At 34.7% G+C, this 18,649-nt stretch overlaps 6 protein-coding genes across 8 annotated transcripts in view; 5 read left to right on the forward strand and 1 right to left on the reverse strand.

The window, feature by feature from the left end:
* LOC104708054 (14-3-3-like protein GF14 lambda) lies at nt 659–2,798 on the forward strand. Of its 2 annotated transcripts, none has more exons than XM_010424539.2 (4): nt 659–1,199; nt 1,432–1,554; nt 2,184–2,300; nt 2,554–2,798. In XM_010424539.2, the coding sequence occupies exons 1-4, from the start codon at nt 714–716 to the stop codon at nt 2,566–2,568; spliced, it is 741 nt and encodes a 246-aa protein (XP_010422841.1). In that variant the 5' UTR covers nt 659–713; the 3' UTR covers nt 2,569–2,798. The 2 variants fall into 2 exon arrangements, with proteins under 2 accessions (XP_010422841.1, XP_010422840.1); XM_010424538.2 differs by having other exon boundaries at nt 2,548–2,779.
* On the forward strand, nt 2,701–6,493 carry LOC104708055 (cyclin-D4-2-like). 2 transcript variants are annotated; one of them, XM_010424541.2, is made up of 8 exons: nt 2,701–2,789; nt 2,902–3,030; nt 4,679–4,926; nt 5,090–5,176; nt 5,270–5,368; nt 5,451–5,655; nt 5,792–5,919; nt 6,304–6,493. In XM_010424541.2, exons 3-8 carry the CDS (start codon nt 4,777–4,779, stop codon nt 6,460–6,462), a joined length of 828 nt encoding a protein of 275 aa, XP_010422843.1. In that variant the 5' UTR covers nt 2,701–2,789; nt 2,902–3,030; nt 4,679–4,776; the 3' UTR covers nt 6,463–6,493. The 2 variants fall into 2 exon arrangements, with proteins under 2 accessions (XP_010422843.1, XP_010422842.1); XM_010424540.2 differs by lacking the exons at nt 2,701–2,789; nt 2,902–3,030 and having other exon boundaries at nt 4,418–4,926.
* LOC104708056 (classical arabinogalactan protein 4-like) lies at nt 8,403–9,357 on the forward strand. The gene has a single exon (XM_010424542.2). It carries the CDS (start codon nt 8,659–8,661, stop codon nt 9,088–9,090), a length of 432 nt encoding a protein of 143 aa, XP_010422844.1. The 5' UTR covers nt 8,403–8,658; the 3' UTR covers nt 9,091–9,357.
* Nucleotides 10,616–14,360, forward strand: LOC104708057 (protein DETOXIFICATION 26-like). The gene is made up of 9 exons (XM_010424543.2): nt 10,616–10,948; nt 11,025–11,312; nt 11,853–12,106; nt 12,220–12,306; nt 12,461–12,517; nt 12,673–12,911; nt 12,992–13,110; nt 13,304–13,393; nt 14,052–14,360. The coding sequence occupies exons 1-9, from the start codon at nt 10,679–10,681 to the stop codon at nt 14,106–14,108; spliced, it is 1,461 nt and encodes a 486-aa protein (XP_010422845.1). The 5' UTR covers nt 10,616–10,678; the 3' UTR covers nt 14,109–14,360.
* Nucleotides 14,357–15,972, reverse strand: LOC104708058 (putative clathrin assembly protein At5g10410). The gene is made up of 2 exons (XM_010424544.2): nt 15,433–15,972; nt 14,357–15,275 (listed from the first exon to the last, which is right to left on the reverse strand). The coding sequence occupies exons 1-2, from the start codon at nt 15,843–15,845 to the stop codon at nt 14,588–14,590; spliced, it is 1,101 nt and encodes a 366-aa protein (XP_010422846.1). The 5' UTR covers nt 15,846–15,972; the 3' UTR covers nt 14,357–14,587.
* LOC104709852 overlaps nt 17,248–18,649 on the forward strand; it is a 2,897-nt gene continuing 1,495 nt past the window's right edge. The window contains exon 1 of the mRNA XM_019228824.1: nt 17,248–17,747. Coding sequence (XP_019084369.1) covers nt 17,341–17,747 — 407 coding nt within the window. The 5' untranslated portion in view covers nt 17,248–17,340. The remainder of the gene's footprint in view (nt 17,748–18,649) is intronic.

Here is an 18,649-nt window from a genome sequence, read left to right on the forward strand (position 1 = left end):
CCCAACCGTCGATGCAAACAAAACAAAAAACAAACCCCTCTTCTTTTTTGTAAATGTTTCGAGGTTTCGGATTTGTAAAGGACTCACGTTGACCACATGGACTTTTCAATAAAAGCCAATGCCCATCATCACTCACACATTTGTCTTTTCTTACTTTTTTTTTCTTAGATATCTATCAAAAACATGATTGCGTAATTAATATGTTAATGTCTATATTAATTAGTATAAAAAAAAAAAAAATTATAATTGTTCGTTACTTCGTTTATTTCTCTTTAAGAAAAAGTTTTCGCATTATAAACTTTTTAACCCCCTGGCCTTGATAATTTTTTTTTTAAAACTAGTAACGTAATGGACTTCAAAAGGCCCATATCATGCGTAATAAAGGCCCAGCAATCCAGCCTGAGTTCTGACTTTATAAGCGACAAGAAGCTGACTCACACTAAAAAATTATTATAGTCCATTCACTCGCTCTTATCACAAACTCAAAACCCTCCCCACATTCCCACGCCCCAGATTACTCCACTCGCTTGACTCTACAAAACCCTACAGCGCCCAACGACGCCGTATAATCAAAACTGACACGCACGCGCGCGTGGGTTAAATAGCCCACCTGACTCTTTCCCTTTATTCTTCTTCTCTCTTTTCTTTTTCCCAATTTCTTCAAATTTCCCCAAAAAAAAAAAAAAAAAAATCTCTCTCTCTTTCTCTCTCTAATGGCGGCGACATTAGGCAGAGACCAGTACGTGTACATGGCGAAGCTCGCCGAGCAGGCGGAGCGTTACGAAGAGATGGTTCAGTTCATGGAACAGCTAGTCACAGGCGCTACTCCAGCCGAGGAGCTCACCGTCGAAGAGAGGAATCTCCTCTCGGTCGCTTACAAAAACGTGATCGGATCTCTACGCGCCGCATGGAGGATCGTGTCCTCGATTGAGCAGAAGGAAGAGAGCAGGAAGAACGAGGATCACGTCTCGCTCGTCAAGGACTACAGATCTAAAGTGGAGACGGAGCTTTCGTCCGTCTGCTCTGGGATCCTTAAGCTCCTTGACTCGCATCTGATCCCATCAGCTGGAGCGAGTGAGTCTAAGGTTTTTTACTTGAAGATGAAAGGTGATTATCATCGTTACATGGCTGAGTTCAAATCTGGTGATGAGAGGAAAACGGCTGCTGAAGATACCATGCTCGCGTACAAAGCTGCTCAGGTTTGGTTTGTTTATTTGGAATTTGATCTGATTTTTTAGGTTTGTTTTCAAGATTTTCTTGTAATGGTAATATATTCCAAATCTAGTAATTAGTTCCTGATCTAGAAAAATAGCCTGGAATTGAGCTTTCTATGCTTATTTTTTAATCTTTGAGAAAGTAGACTGCTATGTTAACTTATTTATTGGATTTTGAAACTGTGATGGAGATTGATGCGATGTGATGCTTTTGAAGGATATCGCAGCTGCGGATATGGCGCCTACTCATCCGATAAGGCTTGGTCTGGCCTTGAATTTCTCAGTGTTCTACTATGAGATTCTCAATTCTTCAGACAAAGCTTGTAACATGGCTAAACAGGTTACTCTTCTTGTTTCCTTTGTTTCACTTCTTAAGTCTCGAGTTAGAGTACCTTTTTTTGCTCTATGGTATATAAGTCGTTGACTTGAGTTTGTCTCTAGACAGTTGTCTCCTGTTTTCTAGCTTGATGTTTGCTCTTCTTATGTTAACAAATACAAGTCAATTGACCTGAGTTTTCTCATGTTTCTTACTTGATGTTTTGACTAAGCGAATTGACCACTGGTTGACTAGTCTCAGTCCACTACTTGATGTTTCTTACCTCTTTCTTTCTTTAAGAATAAGATGTATTGTTGGATGAAGAACCAATCTTTGGCACCTTGAATGAGGTTGCTTATGTTTTGAATAACAGGATTGACTGACCATTGGTTGACTATGTCTGTTGTACCCTTGTTTTTCTTTAAGTTGTTTTATTCGGTAAAGAACTGATCTTTGATCCATTGTGCTTCGTTTTACATCAGCTTTCTTTTTCAAAATTCCTCTTCTTTTTAAGAATCAGATACTCTTATAATGATGTTACATTCTGTTGCTTCTAGAACTTCCCGTTTATTATTGTGTATAGGAGATTTAGTAATGCAGTTTTTATTATTGTGGAGGAATTCTAAATTTTTATGCTGGATTCACGATTGTAGGCTTTCGAAGAAGCCATTGCTGAGCTCGACACACTGGGAGAGGAATCCTACAAAGACAGCACTCTCATAATGCAGTTGTTGAGGGACAACCTAACCCTTTGGACCTCCGATATGCAGGTACTCACATCTCTTTATGCTGTGTACCTCGATGTTTTTTCAAAAAATTTGAGTTTTTACTACATACCCTTTTATTTGTCCTTCACTTTGAGAAACTATATCTTAGTGTGATTAGAGTTTTCATCAAAAATCCGAATCAGGCTTGATATCCGTAATCAGATGCATCATATAGAGACATCGAACAACATGATAACTGAAATAACCGCAAAACATTGTGTGCTGAGTTATTTCTACTCTCTGTGTTTAGGAGCAGATGGACGAGGAGTGAGGATTTAGAGGAAGGGGGGAGAGTGTTTCCACCACCACCAAATCGATCTCAAAATCCCCATAACCTTTGCTCAATGTGAAAAATTATTTAAGTGTTTATGATGATTATGATTGTGCACAGCTTGATGATTTATCTTCTCTACTAAACCTCTTTTCTCTTAATATTTATTGTCTCCTGACTCTGCTCAAGCCTTTAAACCACTTTCTCCTTAGATGACTCTGGTTAAGTTATTGATCCTCCTACAGCTCTACTCTCTCCTCTGGTTAAGTTATTGATCTTAGTTTTTTTCTGTTGTTGGTGTGAATTAAAAAAAACGTCAATCTTTTTGCGTAGATAAAAAAATCCAGTCAAAGCAAGGAAATTTGTGCAACATAAATTGTGGAAGAGTGCGACCATAGACATGCACACACGCATAAAAGAAGTCGAATCTCGTTACACAAAGAGATGCAAAACATCAAAAGTGTACGTGGACCACTTTGTCTGCATTGCATGCATGAAACTAAGTATAAAATAACAGAGTCTTTGGTCGAATTCTGAGACAGAGAATAGTTTTCTCATATATTGCGCTTCAACTTTTCTTTTCTCCAACCAATCTTTTCAGAGAAAGATACTGTTAAAACCAAAGTTGCTCGCTCACACGTGATCCCAGTCCACGTTCATTACAAAATTATATAAAGTTTGTCATGTTTAAAAAGTTTTTCTATGATTTTAAAGATGCAAAATCTTGAATTTAGTATATGGCTTTTATAAAGTAGTGGTATTATTTTGTAGGAAACTACGGATTTCTTATCTTCAATTTTTGGTTTTCAGTTCTTTTCTTCGAGTATTCCTTTTCAGTTCTTTTCAATCTATTATGTAATAGTGTTCAGCAAATGGCATTTTCTATTGAAAAGCCGAAAAGACTTGAGATAAGAGTCTAATGCTATCTATAGTGATTACATATGTGATATGACATAAACCTTAGTCCTTATATGCATTAAAAAAAAAAATTGTGGCCTCAAGCTCCAAGGTTGGAACTTGGTACGATTCTGATGATTGTATAAATATGATTGTGAGTACTTGTTTATAAGCCTACTAAAAAATTTAAAATGCAACTTACTAAGTAAATTAGTACTTTTTGTTCATTATTTTCATCATATTTTGGTATTATAAATATGAAATAATTTAATATAATTTAGTTATTTACCAAAATCAAATTACATATTATATTTTGAATTGCAAAGTCCACCAACAATATTTGTTGTTTATATAGCTTTAGGCTTTAGCTTTGCAAAAACAGTTACATCAAATGTCATTGGTTTAACCGGCGGTAATCATTACATAAAACAAAAAACATAAAATTTATCGACGAGTAATCCAAGCTGATTTAGAAAAATTTAATTTATAAAACGCATATGGTTTGTCGTATTTTCTGACTATAAAAAACGAATATCTTAGTTGTTAAACAAAAATAATCTCAAAAACTCAAATTATAAGAAATAAAGAGTTTAATTGGCAATAATCATTACATAAAACAAAAAACATAAAATTTATCAACAAGTAATCCAAGACTCATTTAAAAAATCTTAATTTACAAAATGCATATGGTTCGTCGTATTTTTCTGACTATACAAGAATGAATATCTTAGTTGTTATTACAAAATAATCTCAAAAAATTCAAATTATAAGAAATAAAGATCAACCATTGACCCAAATCACATAAAAAATTTCCTTATTAGTTTTTTACTTATGAACAAAATATTTATTTCCTTGATGATATACTGTATGATTTGAATTTTCTCATATTTTCATCTTTTGTTCACATTTCCTCTCTTACCAAAACAAAACAAAAAAAATCACATTTTTCATCTCTTCCTCAAATATTAAAAGCTCTTCTTTCTTTCTTTATTTATTTTGACCCCAAAGCAAATTCTACAACAGCAAAAACAAAAGAAAACAAAAAAATTCCATAAAAAACAGAGACCAAAATCTTTTTCTTCAGTTCAATATCTCTATACTATAAAAACGATTCCTTTTTTTTTTTTTTTGGGTTTGTTCCTCCAAATCCTGTAACAGTAAAATTTTGTATAGATCGAAAAAGCAACAATTTTGACGCTATTGTTAATGGCAGAATTTGTAGAACCAAATCTCCTCCTCCTATCTTCAGAGACCATCAATTTTGATGATGAGAAGAAGAGCAATTTTGTCGACACAAGTTCGATTTTTCAGATGGGTTTCCCTCCGGAGAGCGAAGAGATCATTCTAGAAATGATTCAGAAAGAGAGACAACACTCTCCGAGAGATGATTACCTCAACAGACTCAGAACTGGTGATCTGGATTTGACTGTCAGAAATCAAGCCCTTAATTGGATTTGGAAGGTCAGAAAATTATTCTTCTTCCTCTTCTTCTGGTGGTTGGCTGATTGACTCAATTCTTACCAAGTCAATAAAAATAATGTGATATGACTTTGATCTGAAAAAGACTTGACTTTTGCCTTATCTTTTGATCTAAAAGATTATGTCTTTTGATTATTATTTACAGGCTTGTGAGGAGCTTAAATTTGGACCATTGTGTATATGTCTAGCAGTTAACTACTTGGATCGTTTCTTATCTGTTCATGACTTGCCTGTAAGTCAGATATAAACTCATCATCATCCCTGGCTTTTAAGATTGTATAGCCCTTTGGTTATCGATTGAAAAGGTTTTATGTTTCTTCTGTAGAGTGGAAAAGCTTGGACAGTACAGCTGTTGGCTGTGGCTTGTTTGTCATTGGCAGCCAAAATAGAGGAAACCATTGTTCCAGAGTTAATACAACTGCAGGTTCTGTTAATCTCCCATTGTCTCTAGTTTGTAGTTTTAAAAACCAAAGTTAACATTTTAGTAATGATGATGGCATTGATAGGTTGGAGATCCTATGTTTGTATTTGAGCCTATCTCAATCCAAAGAATGGAACTTCTGGTGTTGAGCGTATTGAGATGGAGGCTAAGAGCAGTGACGCCTTGCTCTTACATTAGATACTTCCTGAGTAAGATCAATGACTATGATCAAGAACCACCTAGCAGATTGTTGTCCACATCACTACAAGTGATAGCCAGCACAACCAAAGGTGAAAGGTTTATCCTTTTTCATTGGAATTTAGTTTTCTAAACCTCAGTTTTGGTTATGGAGTATGGGGTTTAGTGGACTTTTGTGTTGAAAATGATTGATGGTGGTTGTGAAAATAATGTGATGTGTGTTGGCAGGTATTGACTTCTTGGAGTATAGAGCTTCAGAGATTGCTGCTGCAGTTGCTCTTTCTGTTTCTGGAGAACATAACACATTACACTTTGACAAATTCTCCTTCACTTCTTTCTTCTCACACCTTGAAAAGGTAAGTAAAAGTCACAAAAAAGTCTCTTTCATTTACAAAATTGGTGTCTCAGTGTCATACACCTACATTGTGAAGAATATGGAAATTCATGAAACATAGATAAATGCACGTTGTCTATTTATGTCCCAAAACTAGACCAAACAAAATAAAGACCAACTCAATTATAGGCTTTTCAGCTGTGAAGTCTCGTGACACATTCACATGTTGGTAAAAATGTTATTTTTGTTTTGTTTTTCTCACTACAGAATCTGATTACAATCAAACTAGATGACTTACTTGGGTCCTCAAAGGGACCAAAAAAAGGATCAAGCTTTGTCTGTTTTGATAACTTTGTTTCAGTTTTGTTTTTGTATCTGAGTGAGTTAGTGTGTGTGTATTATGCAGGAGAGAGTGAAGAAGATTGGCGAAATGATAGAGAGAGGAGATGGGTCAACTTCATGTTCACAAACACCCAATAATGTAGTCTTACAACCATTCAAGACTCTCTATTCTCCTTCTCTTTCTACTTCTTCTGTTTCTTCCTCCCTCACTTCTCTTTCTTAATATCTCCTCTTTTTTTCTCTTTTTAAAAATGTCTTAATTAAAATTTTCATCGATAAAATAAAAATTCAGAGAAAAATTGCAGATTTTTTTTTTAATTTAATAAGAGATATAAAGATTGCAAAATACTGTAAGTAGTATTTTTTTTCGTTGGATTTTAAAACGGTTATGTTAGTATTTTATATAGTCAGACTATTTATTATTTAGTTCCCGCCAAATATTAGAGCCAGGGAAAAAAACTGACACGGTTGAGATAGAGTTGACTTTCTTACGGCCAACAAAGACCTTTAATAAAAAGTTTGTAGTTAATGGGCTTAAAAGTTTAGCCCATAAGCCCAGTTCTATGTTTTTTTTACTAGATCCTATTCGTAGTTTGGGCGACGACCATTTTGCTAAAATTATTGACACCTGTAGTTTTCTAATTCGTATGGATGGTGTCATTATAATCCGGATTTAAATTTTGACAATTTGTACAAAAGTTTTAAAATCCTTATAACCAATAGGTTTCTAGTCAAAGTTCAAAGTTCAAACTGTGAATAATCTCCTAAAAACTTTTTTTTTCATTTTTAAAGTTGGGTGTTCTACAATAATCTACAATAGTCAACTAGATTAAAATCCCACAGAGAAAAATTGTACATAGTCCCTCTGTTTAATGAGTTGGTTTAAACTTAAGCCTCGTAATTGTATTATTGAAAAAAATAAAAAGAATCAGAGGTTGGTTTAGTCCTAGACCAATATCAACCTGACATTATGATCACATTGGTTTCTCTACTATTTATATAAAAAAATCACGAAATTTCTTTTACATCAAACAACAAATTTTCAAAATTATAGTGACTTATATCAATTTGTGTATCTTAAAAAGGACTGTTTTGGTGTAATAATAACATTTTAGCTAATTCGATTTTTTTTGTGGTTATACTATCGTTTTGAGAAAGAATAGATGTTATATCACATCAATTAGCCATAAAAATGCCACCTATGATTTACTAATAAACATTTTTCGATCGAGATATAACAAATTTTTTTAAAAAGGACACCTTACCTTATACCTTCTGAATCACTGTCGACATAGCCTTTACAGGCTATCAACAAAGTCTTGTTTTATATACATATTTTTCTTGTTACCTTGTAATATATTTTAAATGCACTGACAGCTCTTTCCAACGGGTATATTAGCAAATGTACAACGGTAACAACACCAACAATATATAATCACAAACACTAATCCAATGATCTATCAGGGTCAGCACATGGTTTAATGATTATCACAGTTTGTTTCACATTTCTTTACTACTACTATACTAGTACCAATTTTTTTGGCCAAAAACAAATACTACAAAATACATTAGAAGAAAAAAAAAAAAGGTCATAACGAATTAAAATAACAGTTGGATCAAGTAGACAGAAAGACATGCGAAGTTGCAACTCTTTTGGTTCTTGAACCGAACATGTTAGCTGTCTCCCCACAATTTGCAATATCTCATAGACTTCGTTTTTTTTTGCCTAACATAATAACATTTTCTATATTCCCACCCAAAAAACAATAACATTTTCTATATTATCATTACAAATATCGGATTCTCTCTCCAATTATAATTCACCATCCAATCACAGCTCGATAAGTCCAAAATTTATTCACCTAATCATGATTAACTTCTCTTAAGTTAACGTTAATTCATGATTGTGGATTGAATATGAAGGAAAGTCAAATATAATACTAAGATGTTAATCCGCCTAATAAATTTCAATGTTTTAACTTTCCATATGTAAATCAATTTTACCTTAACAGTATGTATATACGCACGCTCATTAAGCATCATAAACATAGTCTAATTAATACTCTCTAATTATATTAAAAAAAAAAAAAAAAAAAAAAAAAAAGAAAAAAAAGAAGATCTGATTGCANAATGCTTCGGCCTCGGAGAGTAGAAAGATAGGCAAACCCCCATGTTCCAATTATGCGTTTGCATGTTACTCTGCAAAAAAAAAAAATACTTTAATTAATAATAAGTATAATAAAAAAGATTATTAGGAATCTTGATTAATTAAATCGAAATAATTATGTAAAATTTGGTCCTTTTTATACATCTCTTCCATTTCTCATCACCTTCACAACTCTCTCTACTCTCATAAATCTCTCTCACTCTTGAAGCCTAAAGAAGAAGAAGCATTCTGAAGAGAAAGAAAGAGAGAGATATGGGTTCCAAGATTGTCCAAGTTTTCTTGATGTTGGCTCTATTCGCCACTTCAGCACGCGCTCAAGCCCCGGCTCCTACTCCCACCGCCACTCCTCCCCCACCGGCCGCCACTCCTCCTCCCGCAACTCCTCCTCCGGTTGCAACTCCTCCTCCAATGGCCACCCCACCACCAGCCGCAGCACCAGCCCCAACCACCACTACACCACCTGCCGCAACCCCAGCCCCTGCCACTACCCCACCCTCGGCTGCTCCTTCTCCTGCTGATGTTCCCGCCGCCTCTCCACCAGCACCAGAAGGTCCCTCCGTGAGCCCAAGCAATGCTCCCGGACCTTCAGATGAAGCCGCTGCCCCAAGCGCCGCTTTCTCCAACAAGGCTTTCTTCGCCGGAACCGCCTTCGCCGCTATTATGTACGCCGCCGTTTTGGCTTGATAACTTCTTCGTTCGTTCTTTTTTTTTTTTTACCTTTTCCCTCAATTATTTCAAATCTTTGGTGTATGTGAGAATTTGATTTATATTTTCGTATTTCACTATTTTTCATCGTTACATTTTTTATTATTATGCTTTCGGGTATGTCGGAACGTGGGAAAGTAATTATTATCTTGGTGGGTACTAATGGAATGTTGACACGTGTAAATTACCATTGGAATGGAAAGGGGGTTTTCATATATTATGTGATCTATAGGTAGAGTTGGAATCTATTTATGTGTATGTCCAAATGCTTAAATAATTTTATTATTCTTTCGTTTAAACAAAATCCCACAGATCAATTTCCTGCTAGTCCAAAAAACGTAAAAGTTATCATTTAGGATCAGGAATTATTATAATAAGAAAACTCATGGTGTTGCTAAGATCGAATCATTAAGTTGACGTAATTAAATTATCTGTCTGTCAAATGAACAATATTGAAAAGGCATTTTCAGTAAAAATAAAACACGCTAAAACTGCAGCCTCTGGATAACAAATTTTCAAAAAGCCCATTAGTTCGATATGACCGACCAACTAAGTCCAGCCCAGTTGTGTTGGCGCGCACATTGTTTTGGTTAATGTTTTGAGTTTCTTCTTGTTATGTGTTAATGTTGTTAACGTTTTGGCAGAGAACACTAATTCATTAGCATTCCATTACAAGAAGAAACTCATCTACTGTATTTGGTTTTGCAAATTGTAAACTGTTTCTTTACTTATGGTGATTAACAAACATTACGTTTTGACATCTTAATTCAACTACGTGATTTATTATTAATCAATCTAAGTAATAATAATCTCCTAGATTATTTTCAATTCCGAATTGTCTGTCTGTTTTGAAAATGACCGAATCATTACCTAAAAAGTTGATCGCATTGATTTCCAACTAAACTTAGTCACTGGCGCTATTATATTTTCTTGTCATTTATTTACCTGTATACTCTGTTTTGTTTTATTTTATTAATATTTATTTTGGTCTCACTTCTTGTTCCAAAAGCAGCAACAACAACAACCACAAATGATTTTTTCCCCCAAAGCATAATTACAAATTTATATGGTAGTCGTTACCTAGTATGCAGGTAAAAAAACTCAAGTTATATAGTATTGTGTTAGTTCAAAAAAAAAAATATATATATAGTATTGTGTAAGCCATGACATCACAGTGTCCTAGCGGACCCAGGAGTTCTATTATTAAAGGAAAGAAAATAATGGTGTCATTTTGGTGGTTCGAAGTCAGATATGGGGGGACATCACTACATAAATTTACCAACTGTGCTGCTGGAATCTTGTAAAATTACATGTAAACACGACTAATTAATAAGTTTAACCAGGTCAGCTGACCTCCTTCTTTGACTTGAATGAACTGGGGGACCAAGGGAAAGTAAAACAATATTTATCGCTTACCACGCTATCAAGAAAAATACATTAATTCAATTCGAATCACGTGATTCACATTTCCAGCTAGCAACTCCCATATTAAGAGTCGTCCTTTCTCTTTAAAAAGACGATCAGCCGGAGAAGGAGTCGTCCTTTCTCTTAAAAAAGACGATCGGAGATGGAAAAGAAAGACGCCGGATCAAAAGCAATAGAAGAAGCAACTGTTTCTCTCTTGAATGCGGCAGAGGAAGGTGGAGGAGTGACGAGAGAAATATTGACAGAGACTAAGAAGCTATGGCATATTGTCGGACCGTCCATATTTACCGGACTCGCTACTTACGCGATCGTCATCATTACTCAAGCCTTCGGTGGCCATCTCGGTGATCTTGAACTCGCTGCCATCTCCATTATTAACATCTTCACACTCGGCTTCAACTACGGTTTACTCGTATGTGCACACTAAATTACATTTTCGGGATTAATTGTATTGTCTAATATAATCTGTGAGAAAAATGTTTATGCAGCTTGGGATGGCGAGTGCGTTGGAGACATTATGCGGTCAGGCGTTTGGAGCAAAGAAATATTATATGTTGGGAGTATACATGCAGCGATATTGGATCATTCTTTTCTTATGTTGCATCTTACTTCTTCCTATGTACTTGTTCGCCACGCCGATTCTTAAGTTTATTGGTCAGAGTGACGATATTGCCGAGCTAACAGGGACCACTGCCCTTTATGTCATCCCCGTTCACTTCGCCTTTGCCTTCTTTTTCCCTCTCAACAGATTCCTACAATGTCAGCGCAAGAACAAGGTATATATGTTACTAATTGGTCGTAGGTTGTGGTCTTTGATTATTAAATAACTTTGAAAATTATCATATGGGCCACACTGATATTAGTTCCAAACAGCTTCGCTTAATATAGAGTGGAAACCTTTATTTGAAGATTGGTAGTCTGTTGATTTTCGGAATGCCATAAAAATTTAGGTTTCTCACTTGTTAGATCTATTGACTTTTGCATGAATACAAAAAAAAAAAACGAATGAAACGTGAGAACAAAACTAGGTTTTTATTATCTTTGTGAAGATTGATTGTACCGAAAGTAAAGGGAAAATATAGATCGAATCGATCTCTATAAAATATTTGTTAATCGAAACGTAAAATCGTAAACAACGTCTAAAACCTTAGAAGCCCATAAAACATTGTGATTTATAGAAAAAAACTAGTAAGATAATGAAAAATTACAAAAAGATAAAAATAACAAATAAGAAATAAGAATTATATTGTCTGAAGCTAGTACGTACTATAAAAACTAAATGTGTTTGATTGCTCATTTTCATTATGTCTGAGTAGGTGGTTGCAATTTCAGCTGGAGTATCACTTGCGGCTCATATTCTCGTGTGCTGGTTCTTCGTGTATGGCTATAAACTCGGGATCGTAGGGACCATGGCTAGTGTGAACGTGCCATGGTGGCTGAACAACATCATCTTATTTGTGTACAGCACGCGTGGCGGTTGTACACTCACTTGGACTGGCTTCTCCTACGAAGCTTTCACCGGACTTTTGGAATTCACAAAACTTTCTGTCTCTTCTGGAATCATGCTTTGGTACCATTCGCCAAACAAAATCCCATTTTGTTTCACAATTTTTTTTTTTTTTTTTATCAGTCAAATTATTTGAATCGGAAACAAGTTCTTACAACACTTTTTATCCGATATAGCTTAGAGAATTGGTACTATAAAATACTAATCTTGATGACCGGAAACCGAGTAAATGCTAAAATTGCGGTGGACTCCTTATCTATATGGTACGTTATTTTTCTTTTTTTTTTTTCTTTTTCTTATAACCATCAATATTAATTGTTCTTGTTTGTGCTTTTAATTTGTTGGGAAGTTTACTGTTTCTACCGAATAAATATACATAACATATAGTTGTTAACGTACTGAACTTTTTTTTTTTAGCATGTCGATAAATAGTTGGGAGCTGATGATTCCACTTGCATTCTTTGCGGGAACCGGGTAACTTTTAAGATTGCCATGTTTTCACCAATGTTTTGTTGACATACATTATCATAATTACAAGTTAATAACTAAACTTGAGATTATATGCGCATAATTAAATATCTTTAAAAGAATATACAGTAGGTACAAATAAATAGTTATTGTGTTTACAGAATTCGAGTGGCAAACGAACTAGGAGCTGGTAATGGGAAAGGAGCAAGATTTGCAACGATCGTGTCCATCGCACTATCGTTGATTATCGGATTATTCCTCACTGTGTTGGTAGTAATATTCCACGGCCAAATCGGTTCGTTCTTTTCTTCAAGTGAAGATGTCATAAACGCAGTTGATAACCTTTCTGGTCTCTTAGCCTTCACTATTCTTCTCAACAGTGTACAACCAGTTCTTTCCGGTACGCCTCAATTATTTTCATAAACCGGGTCAACAGAAGTAGTGTTGACTTTTTGACATTTTTTTCTTTTCATAAACCAGGTGTTGCGGTTGGTTCGGGTTGGCAATCTTACGTGGCATATATAAATCTGGGATGCTACTACCTTATCGGGATTCCGCTTGGGCTTACTATGGACTGGGTTTTCAAATTTGGAGTCAAGGTTTGCCATGTTTTATCCATTTATTTTATATTTACTAAATAATTAAATACATACTTTATTCCAAACGTCGGCATTGTAAAAAAATGGATGCAGTCAGGCAAATTTTTTTATGTCGGCAAATTTTATTTTTGTTTGATATTTAATATTTGTGGAGATGAACTAATATATGTGTATGCATTTGTGTTGATGATAGGGAATATGGGCCGGTATGATATTTGGAGGAACCGCAATTCAGACGTTGATATTAATAATCATCACTACAAGATGCGACTGGGATCATGAGGTAATAAGAATACTACAAAATATCTTCTTCATTTTAACTTCTAGTAATTTTTGAAGATTTTTTAATTCATTTTTACTAGTAGTAGACATTTCAACAACAAAAAAAAAGTCTGTGGGTTATATTGAAATAATGATTTTGGAGGATTTTATGGGATTTAGAAAATTTGGAATTTTGCTAGATTTTAGGGAAGTTAATATGATTTATAGTAAAATTCTTTCAAATCCTCCCTAAAACTATGAGATTTAAAATTTCTGTATTTTTAACTAAACAAATATTCTCAAATCCTCCAGAATCCCTAAAACTTATTAAAATCCAAATCCACAAACTGTTTTGAATAACAGTAAATTTTAAATTAGATTTTTAAATCATCAGTTTAATAACAGTGAATTTCATGATGCTTTCTAAAATCCATGATTGAATAACATATAATTTGTAACTTTTACCAAAATCACTTAAAATGTCAAGTTAAATACACTCCTTATACGTATGAAATATTATTCCTGTAAGACGTTATAATTTTACTAAGTTGATAATTTAAAGTTTTTTTTCCAACTGTCAAGGCAAGTATTTTGTTTTGTTACCTCTTGTTGATCTAGAGGGATTGTAATGTGGGGCAAAGAAGTAACTGTGTACAGTGTGTTTACTTTAAACATTGCAGGCATATAAAGCAAGTATGCGCATTCAAAAATGGTCAGTACCTGACGCAAGAAACTGAAGTTGGTATTTTGATTATGATATAAAAATATTTTCGAGCATACTTTCAATGAATTTAAATTGTCTTTACTTGAGCAACAAACAAATATCCCTGTCGTTTTCAATCTCACATGATATGATTAATAATTGATTGAAATGGGCAACTAGTACATCGATGTAATATCTTTGGTTCGGTATTCTAAACCGAAACCGGATCGACGATCAAATTTGTTTTTGCTTTTCAAGTAAATAAATTATGCACACTTTCACTTCATAGATTTCATAAGAAGTTATTTACATACAGAATCACTTCTCCCTGTCTTTTTGAAATAAGGATTTAAGCACAATTAAAAAAAAATGACACAACACATTCCAAGACAAAAACCAAATTAAATTATTCAGCTAGTTTTTATGTTCGTAGTGACTAGTGAGACGCCTTCGGCCTTGCCATGTGTAGACCGGATCTTTTCTCACCTAAACGAATTAACCAGTTTTCAAATACTACGTACACAGACTTAGCCAGACCGACTCATTCGTCAATCCATTTGGATCATCAAATTTTACCCACTCTGAATCCCATGGCACCACCTCGTGTGTTGCCGTCTCAGTGTCGTCGAATGTTACCCATTCGGTCTGAACCGAACCGGCCAGTTCAACCATCTCCTCATCGTCCTTGACCGTTTTCTGAACCGAACCGACGAATTCAACCATCTCCTTATTGTCTTTTGCCGTTTCGGCCTTCAACATCTCAACCAAACACCAAAAATCTTCTGCAAGACGTCTGTAACGCCAGAAAAACCCACTCAAACTCTCCTTGCATTCTTCAAGTCTCACCAAAACCAGACTCAAACCGGAATCACCAACTGGTTTAACACCCAGTTTAATTAATCTTTCACTCAACACTTGAAGCCGTACAACAATCAGCATCATAACCGCGAAGTAGTCTTGAATCACGAGCTCTCTGATCTCGTCCACGATCTTGTTTTGAAACATAGGTGGGCTCTCCGGTCTGGTACATATGTGCTCGAAAAAACATACAAGGGAATCGGTTTGTCTCATAATATACCCGGTTTTGTAAGACGAAACACGATCTTTCACTTTAGCTCTGTCTTTTGAGGTCTCCATGAAACTTGGGAAAGATCCTAATACCTTCGAAATCCACGAAAGATGATCCAAGTATAGTCCATACCTGAAATATAAAAATAAATTATTAGATAAAATATCATAATAATCAACGTCGGTATGAACAAGTCCAAATAATTTGATAAAACGTCACAATCAGTTGATAGAATACAAACGAAACAAAAAAAAAAAGGAAAAGAAGAAAGAAGAAAACGTAAATTTACCATCTAACCCAGTGAGACAACTCTTGCGCTAGACTCGAAGATTTGTCCCAAAACTCTCTCAATTTCAGATTGTTCCAACGGGGATCGAGTCCTTCAAACGTGTCTCTTGATGATTTGATAAGTTTGTGTAAGACTATGAGAGATTTGTTAGCCACGAAAGCGTTCTTGGTGACACGTATCCTCCATAGAGCCGCAGCGAAAGCTGCAGGAGCGTAACGGCTGTTGGAGTATGAGATAACGTCGGAGACATAGTCACTATCTGGCGGTTTACGATGACTATGAGTTGTTGATTTCAAGAGAGCTAGATGAATATTTTTGACGGAATTCGAACTGAAACTATGAACCAGTCTTGCTTTGCCTATTGAAGCTTTGTCTTTGACTTTTCCGAATAGTAGAGCTTTGAATTCTGGCATTCTGTCGACGGATGTTAAAAAAAAAAATTTGGAAGCAACTTTGTTTTGTGAGGTTTGTGGGATTTGCTTTTTTTTTTATAAGCCTCCAACGTTTAATACATTTTCCATTTTTTTTCCTATAGTTGTCTTTTTTATTACATACGTGAGTTTTCCTTTCTGAAACATCCAAATTTATAATTATTTTTTTGGTCGACATCCAAATTTGATTAATTTTCCTTTTCTTATTATTAAATTTTGTATATTTTCCTTTCATTCCAAAGTCGTCGATCCTTTTAAAAAACTTTATATTACATATGACGAGTTCATAGACCAATCAATATGGTTGTTATTTTAATGAAATGTTGATTTGTAATGAATAAGTCTATCAACTACTATGTTATTTTAATACACTGTTGATTTGTATTGCAAATGAATAAGCTTACCAATATTGTGGCAAATACCAATATTATCTTTTGCCAGTTAAATATAAAGATTTGTTTAACTATACATTATGAAACAAATCTAAAAATATCATCAAAATTCATATGTATTTAATTTATTAATATTTTTAAAAATGAACTGAATCTTCTGCAATTAAAACATAACAAATACTTTGCTTCCAATAAATAATATAGAACACTAATTTTAAAAAATTACTTATGAATGTAATCAATGTATAAACCACAGATGCTGAAGAAATCACTTAAGATTTTGACATTAGTTACTATTGAGTATTGAGCATGTGTTCCTCTATGCTTTTATAACTTTAAACATAAAAAATATGCTACCAGTGAATTGGGTCACAAAAAGAAATAAGATAACAAAATTTGGACACCAATACGAGATTATTTTTAATGTCAACATGAATGATATATATTCATAAAAATGCGTTGAGACAAATTGGTCAAGTCAAGCTTTAGATCCCATAAGAATAATTGATGTGAAGGGCATAGTCGCATGGAAGACCATGGGCTTCTTCTTCTTGTGCATAAACATATATTTCAAATTACGTGTGATTCAGTATTGACAATAGTTTGGAGCATGTTGGCTGACACCCACATATTTCATGACCTAGAAGATATTTTATGGACTACGTACGTATTTGATAAATAGCAACAAACAGTATGTTATGATTATTAACCTTTGGGATATGTTGATTAAGCCATTTTATCCAATTTTAGGAAATTTCAATCTATTTCACGAATCGGCGCGTCTATATAGTATCTAACTGGAAAGAAGCTAAATTCCTGATTGGTTACTTAAGAAATGACGCGGGTACTTAGAAATCATTCTGATTGGTTAGTTAATATATGACGCGGATCGCAATGATAAAAACAATCTCAACCGTTGATAAGAAAAATAGATCTAACGGACCAAACATATTCACTTACTCTCTCTATTGAGTATAAAAAAACACACCTCAGAACCTCTCAGTCTCACAAACAATCTCAACTCACATTCTCTCAGTGAATCGAAATCAAAAGTAGAAAATCTTAAAAGCCCCAGAAACTCAGAAATGGCTCGTACCAAGCAAACGGCTCGCAAATCCACCGGAGGAAAAGCTCCAAGGAAGCAACTGGCGACAAAAGCGGCGAGGAAATCAGCTCCGGCAACCGGAGGAGTCAAGAAGCCGCACAGATTCCGTCCAGGAACGGTCGCGTTGAGAGAGATCAGGAAGTACCAGAAGAGCACAGAGCTTCTGATCCGTAAGCTTCCGTTCCAGAGATTGGTTCGTGAGATCGCTCAGGATTTCAAGACGGATCTGAGGTTCCAGAGCAGTGCGGTCGCGGCTCTTCAGGAAGCAGCTGAGGCTTATTTGGTCGGACTCTTTGAGGACACTAACCTTTGCGCGATCCACGCCAAGAGAGTTACCATCATGCCTAAGGATATTCAGCTTGCAAGGAGGATCAGAGGAGAGAGGGCGTAAGAGAACCAAGAACAAAGAAGAAGAAGACTAGTCTTTTAGTTATGGTTATGGATGTAGCTTGTTTGGTTTCGTTGGATTATGTAAATCAGTCCTCTCTTCGTTTTCAAAGTAGTAGTCTTTATGTTTAGATTTTGGTCTTCCAGATGTTCGATGAAATTCCCAAATGAACTATCAATCTACTGTTGTTGATCTGAGAACCAAGTATCTTCCACATTTAAAGTTTCTTTAATGAAATGAACAAACTTATTCGTGCTACTCTTAATTGTATTGGAAGACTAATTTTACTTTTTCAGTCAAGCTATGGAATCTTTTAATCTGATAAAATTGTAAAGCACTGATGAGTTTTTAGTACTAAACTAACCGTAAGAATTTGTAACTTATGTTCATATGGTTTTACAGTTACAGTTTGGCAATTAGCAAGAGATTTGTTCCTGTTATTTTCTTCCTTCTTTAGTTTTGAATTTTTGATGGTTAACAATGATACATTTGAACGAAAAAAAAAAGACAATAATACATTTGATTTATCGGATTAATAAACCCAATCGTATGTTCCATTAGTGGTACACAAATATCATCATTCAACTGAAGAGTAACTTATCTTTTTTTTTAAAAAAAAAATTCCCAAGTCAAAATTGCTTAATTTGAAAATTTCCTACTGAAAAATATTGGAACCGCTCATGGCCTAAAGTAGTTTTTTCGAATGAGCGCCAACTCAAAAGTATTAGCGAAAAAAGTCCACGTGGAGCGAAAGAATGGTTTTAATTGGTTGAAAATAAATCACGCGGATCGCCAAAAATTCTAGAAAAGAAACTCTTGTAATTGGTTGATAAGTGATCACACGGATTCTGATAATCTCAGCCGTCGATTATCTTTTTTTTTTTTTTTTTTAATCCAACGG

The sequence above is a fragment of the Camelina sativa genome, chromosome 8 (assembly GCF_000633955.1).
Source record: "Camelina sativa cultivar DH55 chromosome 8, Cs, whole genome shotgun sequence".
Classification (NCBI taxonomy): Eukaryota; Viridiplantae; Streptophyta; class Magnoliopsida; order Brassicales; family Brassicaceae; genus Camelina; species Camelina sativa.

Coding starts and splice junctions, on each gene's coding strand:
- LOC104708054 (XM_010424538.2), top strand. CDS start 714: ATGGCGGCGACATTAGGCAGAGACCAGTACGTGTACATGGCGAAGCTC. Junction 1,555..2,183: donor CTTGTAACATGGCTAAACAG/GTTACTCTTCTT, acceptor TCACGATTGTAG/GCTTTCGAAGAAGCCATTGC. Junction 2,301..2,547: donor TTTGGACCTCCGATATGCAG/GTACTCACATCT, acceptor CTCTGTGTTTAG/GAGCAGATGGACGAGGAGTG.
- LOC104708055 (XM_010424540.2), top strand. CDS start 4,672: ATGGCAGAATTTGTAGAACCAAATCTCCTCCTCCTATCTTCAGAGACC. Junction 4,927..5,089: donor CCCTTAATTGGATTTGGAAG/GTCAGAAAATTA, acceptor TATTATTTACAG/GCTTGTGAGGAGCTTAAATT. Junction 5,177..5,269: donor TATCTGTTCATGACTTGCCT/GTAAGTCAGATA, acceptor TTTCTTCTGTAG/AGTGGAAAAGCTTGGACAGT.
- LOC104708056 (XM_010424542.2), top strand. CDS start 8,659: ATGGGTTCCAAGATTGTCCAAGTTTTCTTGATGTTGGCTCTATTCGCC.
- LOC104708057 (XM_010424543.2), top strand. CDS start 10,679: ATGGAAAAGAAAGACGCCGGATCAAAAGCAATAGAAGAAGCAACTGTT. Junction 12,912..12,991: donor TGTACAACCAGTTCTTTCCG/GTACGCCTCAAT, acceptor TTCATAAACCAG/GTGTTGCGGTTGGTTCGGGT. Junction 13,111..13,303: donor TTTTCAAATTTGGAGTCAAG/GTTTGCCATGTT, acceptor TGTTGATGATAG/GGAATATGGGCCGGTATGAT.
- LOC104708058 (XM_010424544.2), bottom strand. CDS start 15,845: ATGCCAGAATTCAAAGCTCTACTATTCGGAAAAGTCAAAGACAAAGCT. Junction 15,276..15,432: donor TTGTCTCACTGGGTTAGATG/GTAAATTTACGT, acceptor TTTATATTTCAG/GTATGGACTATACTTGGATC.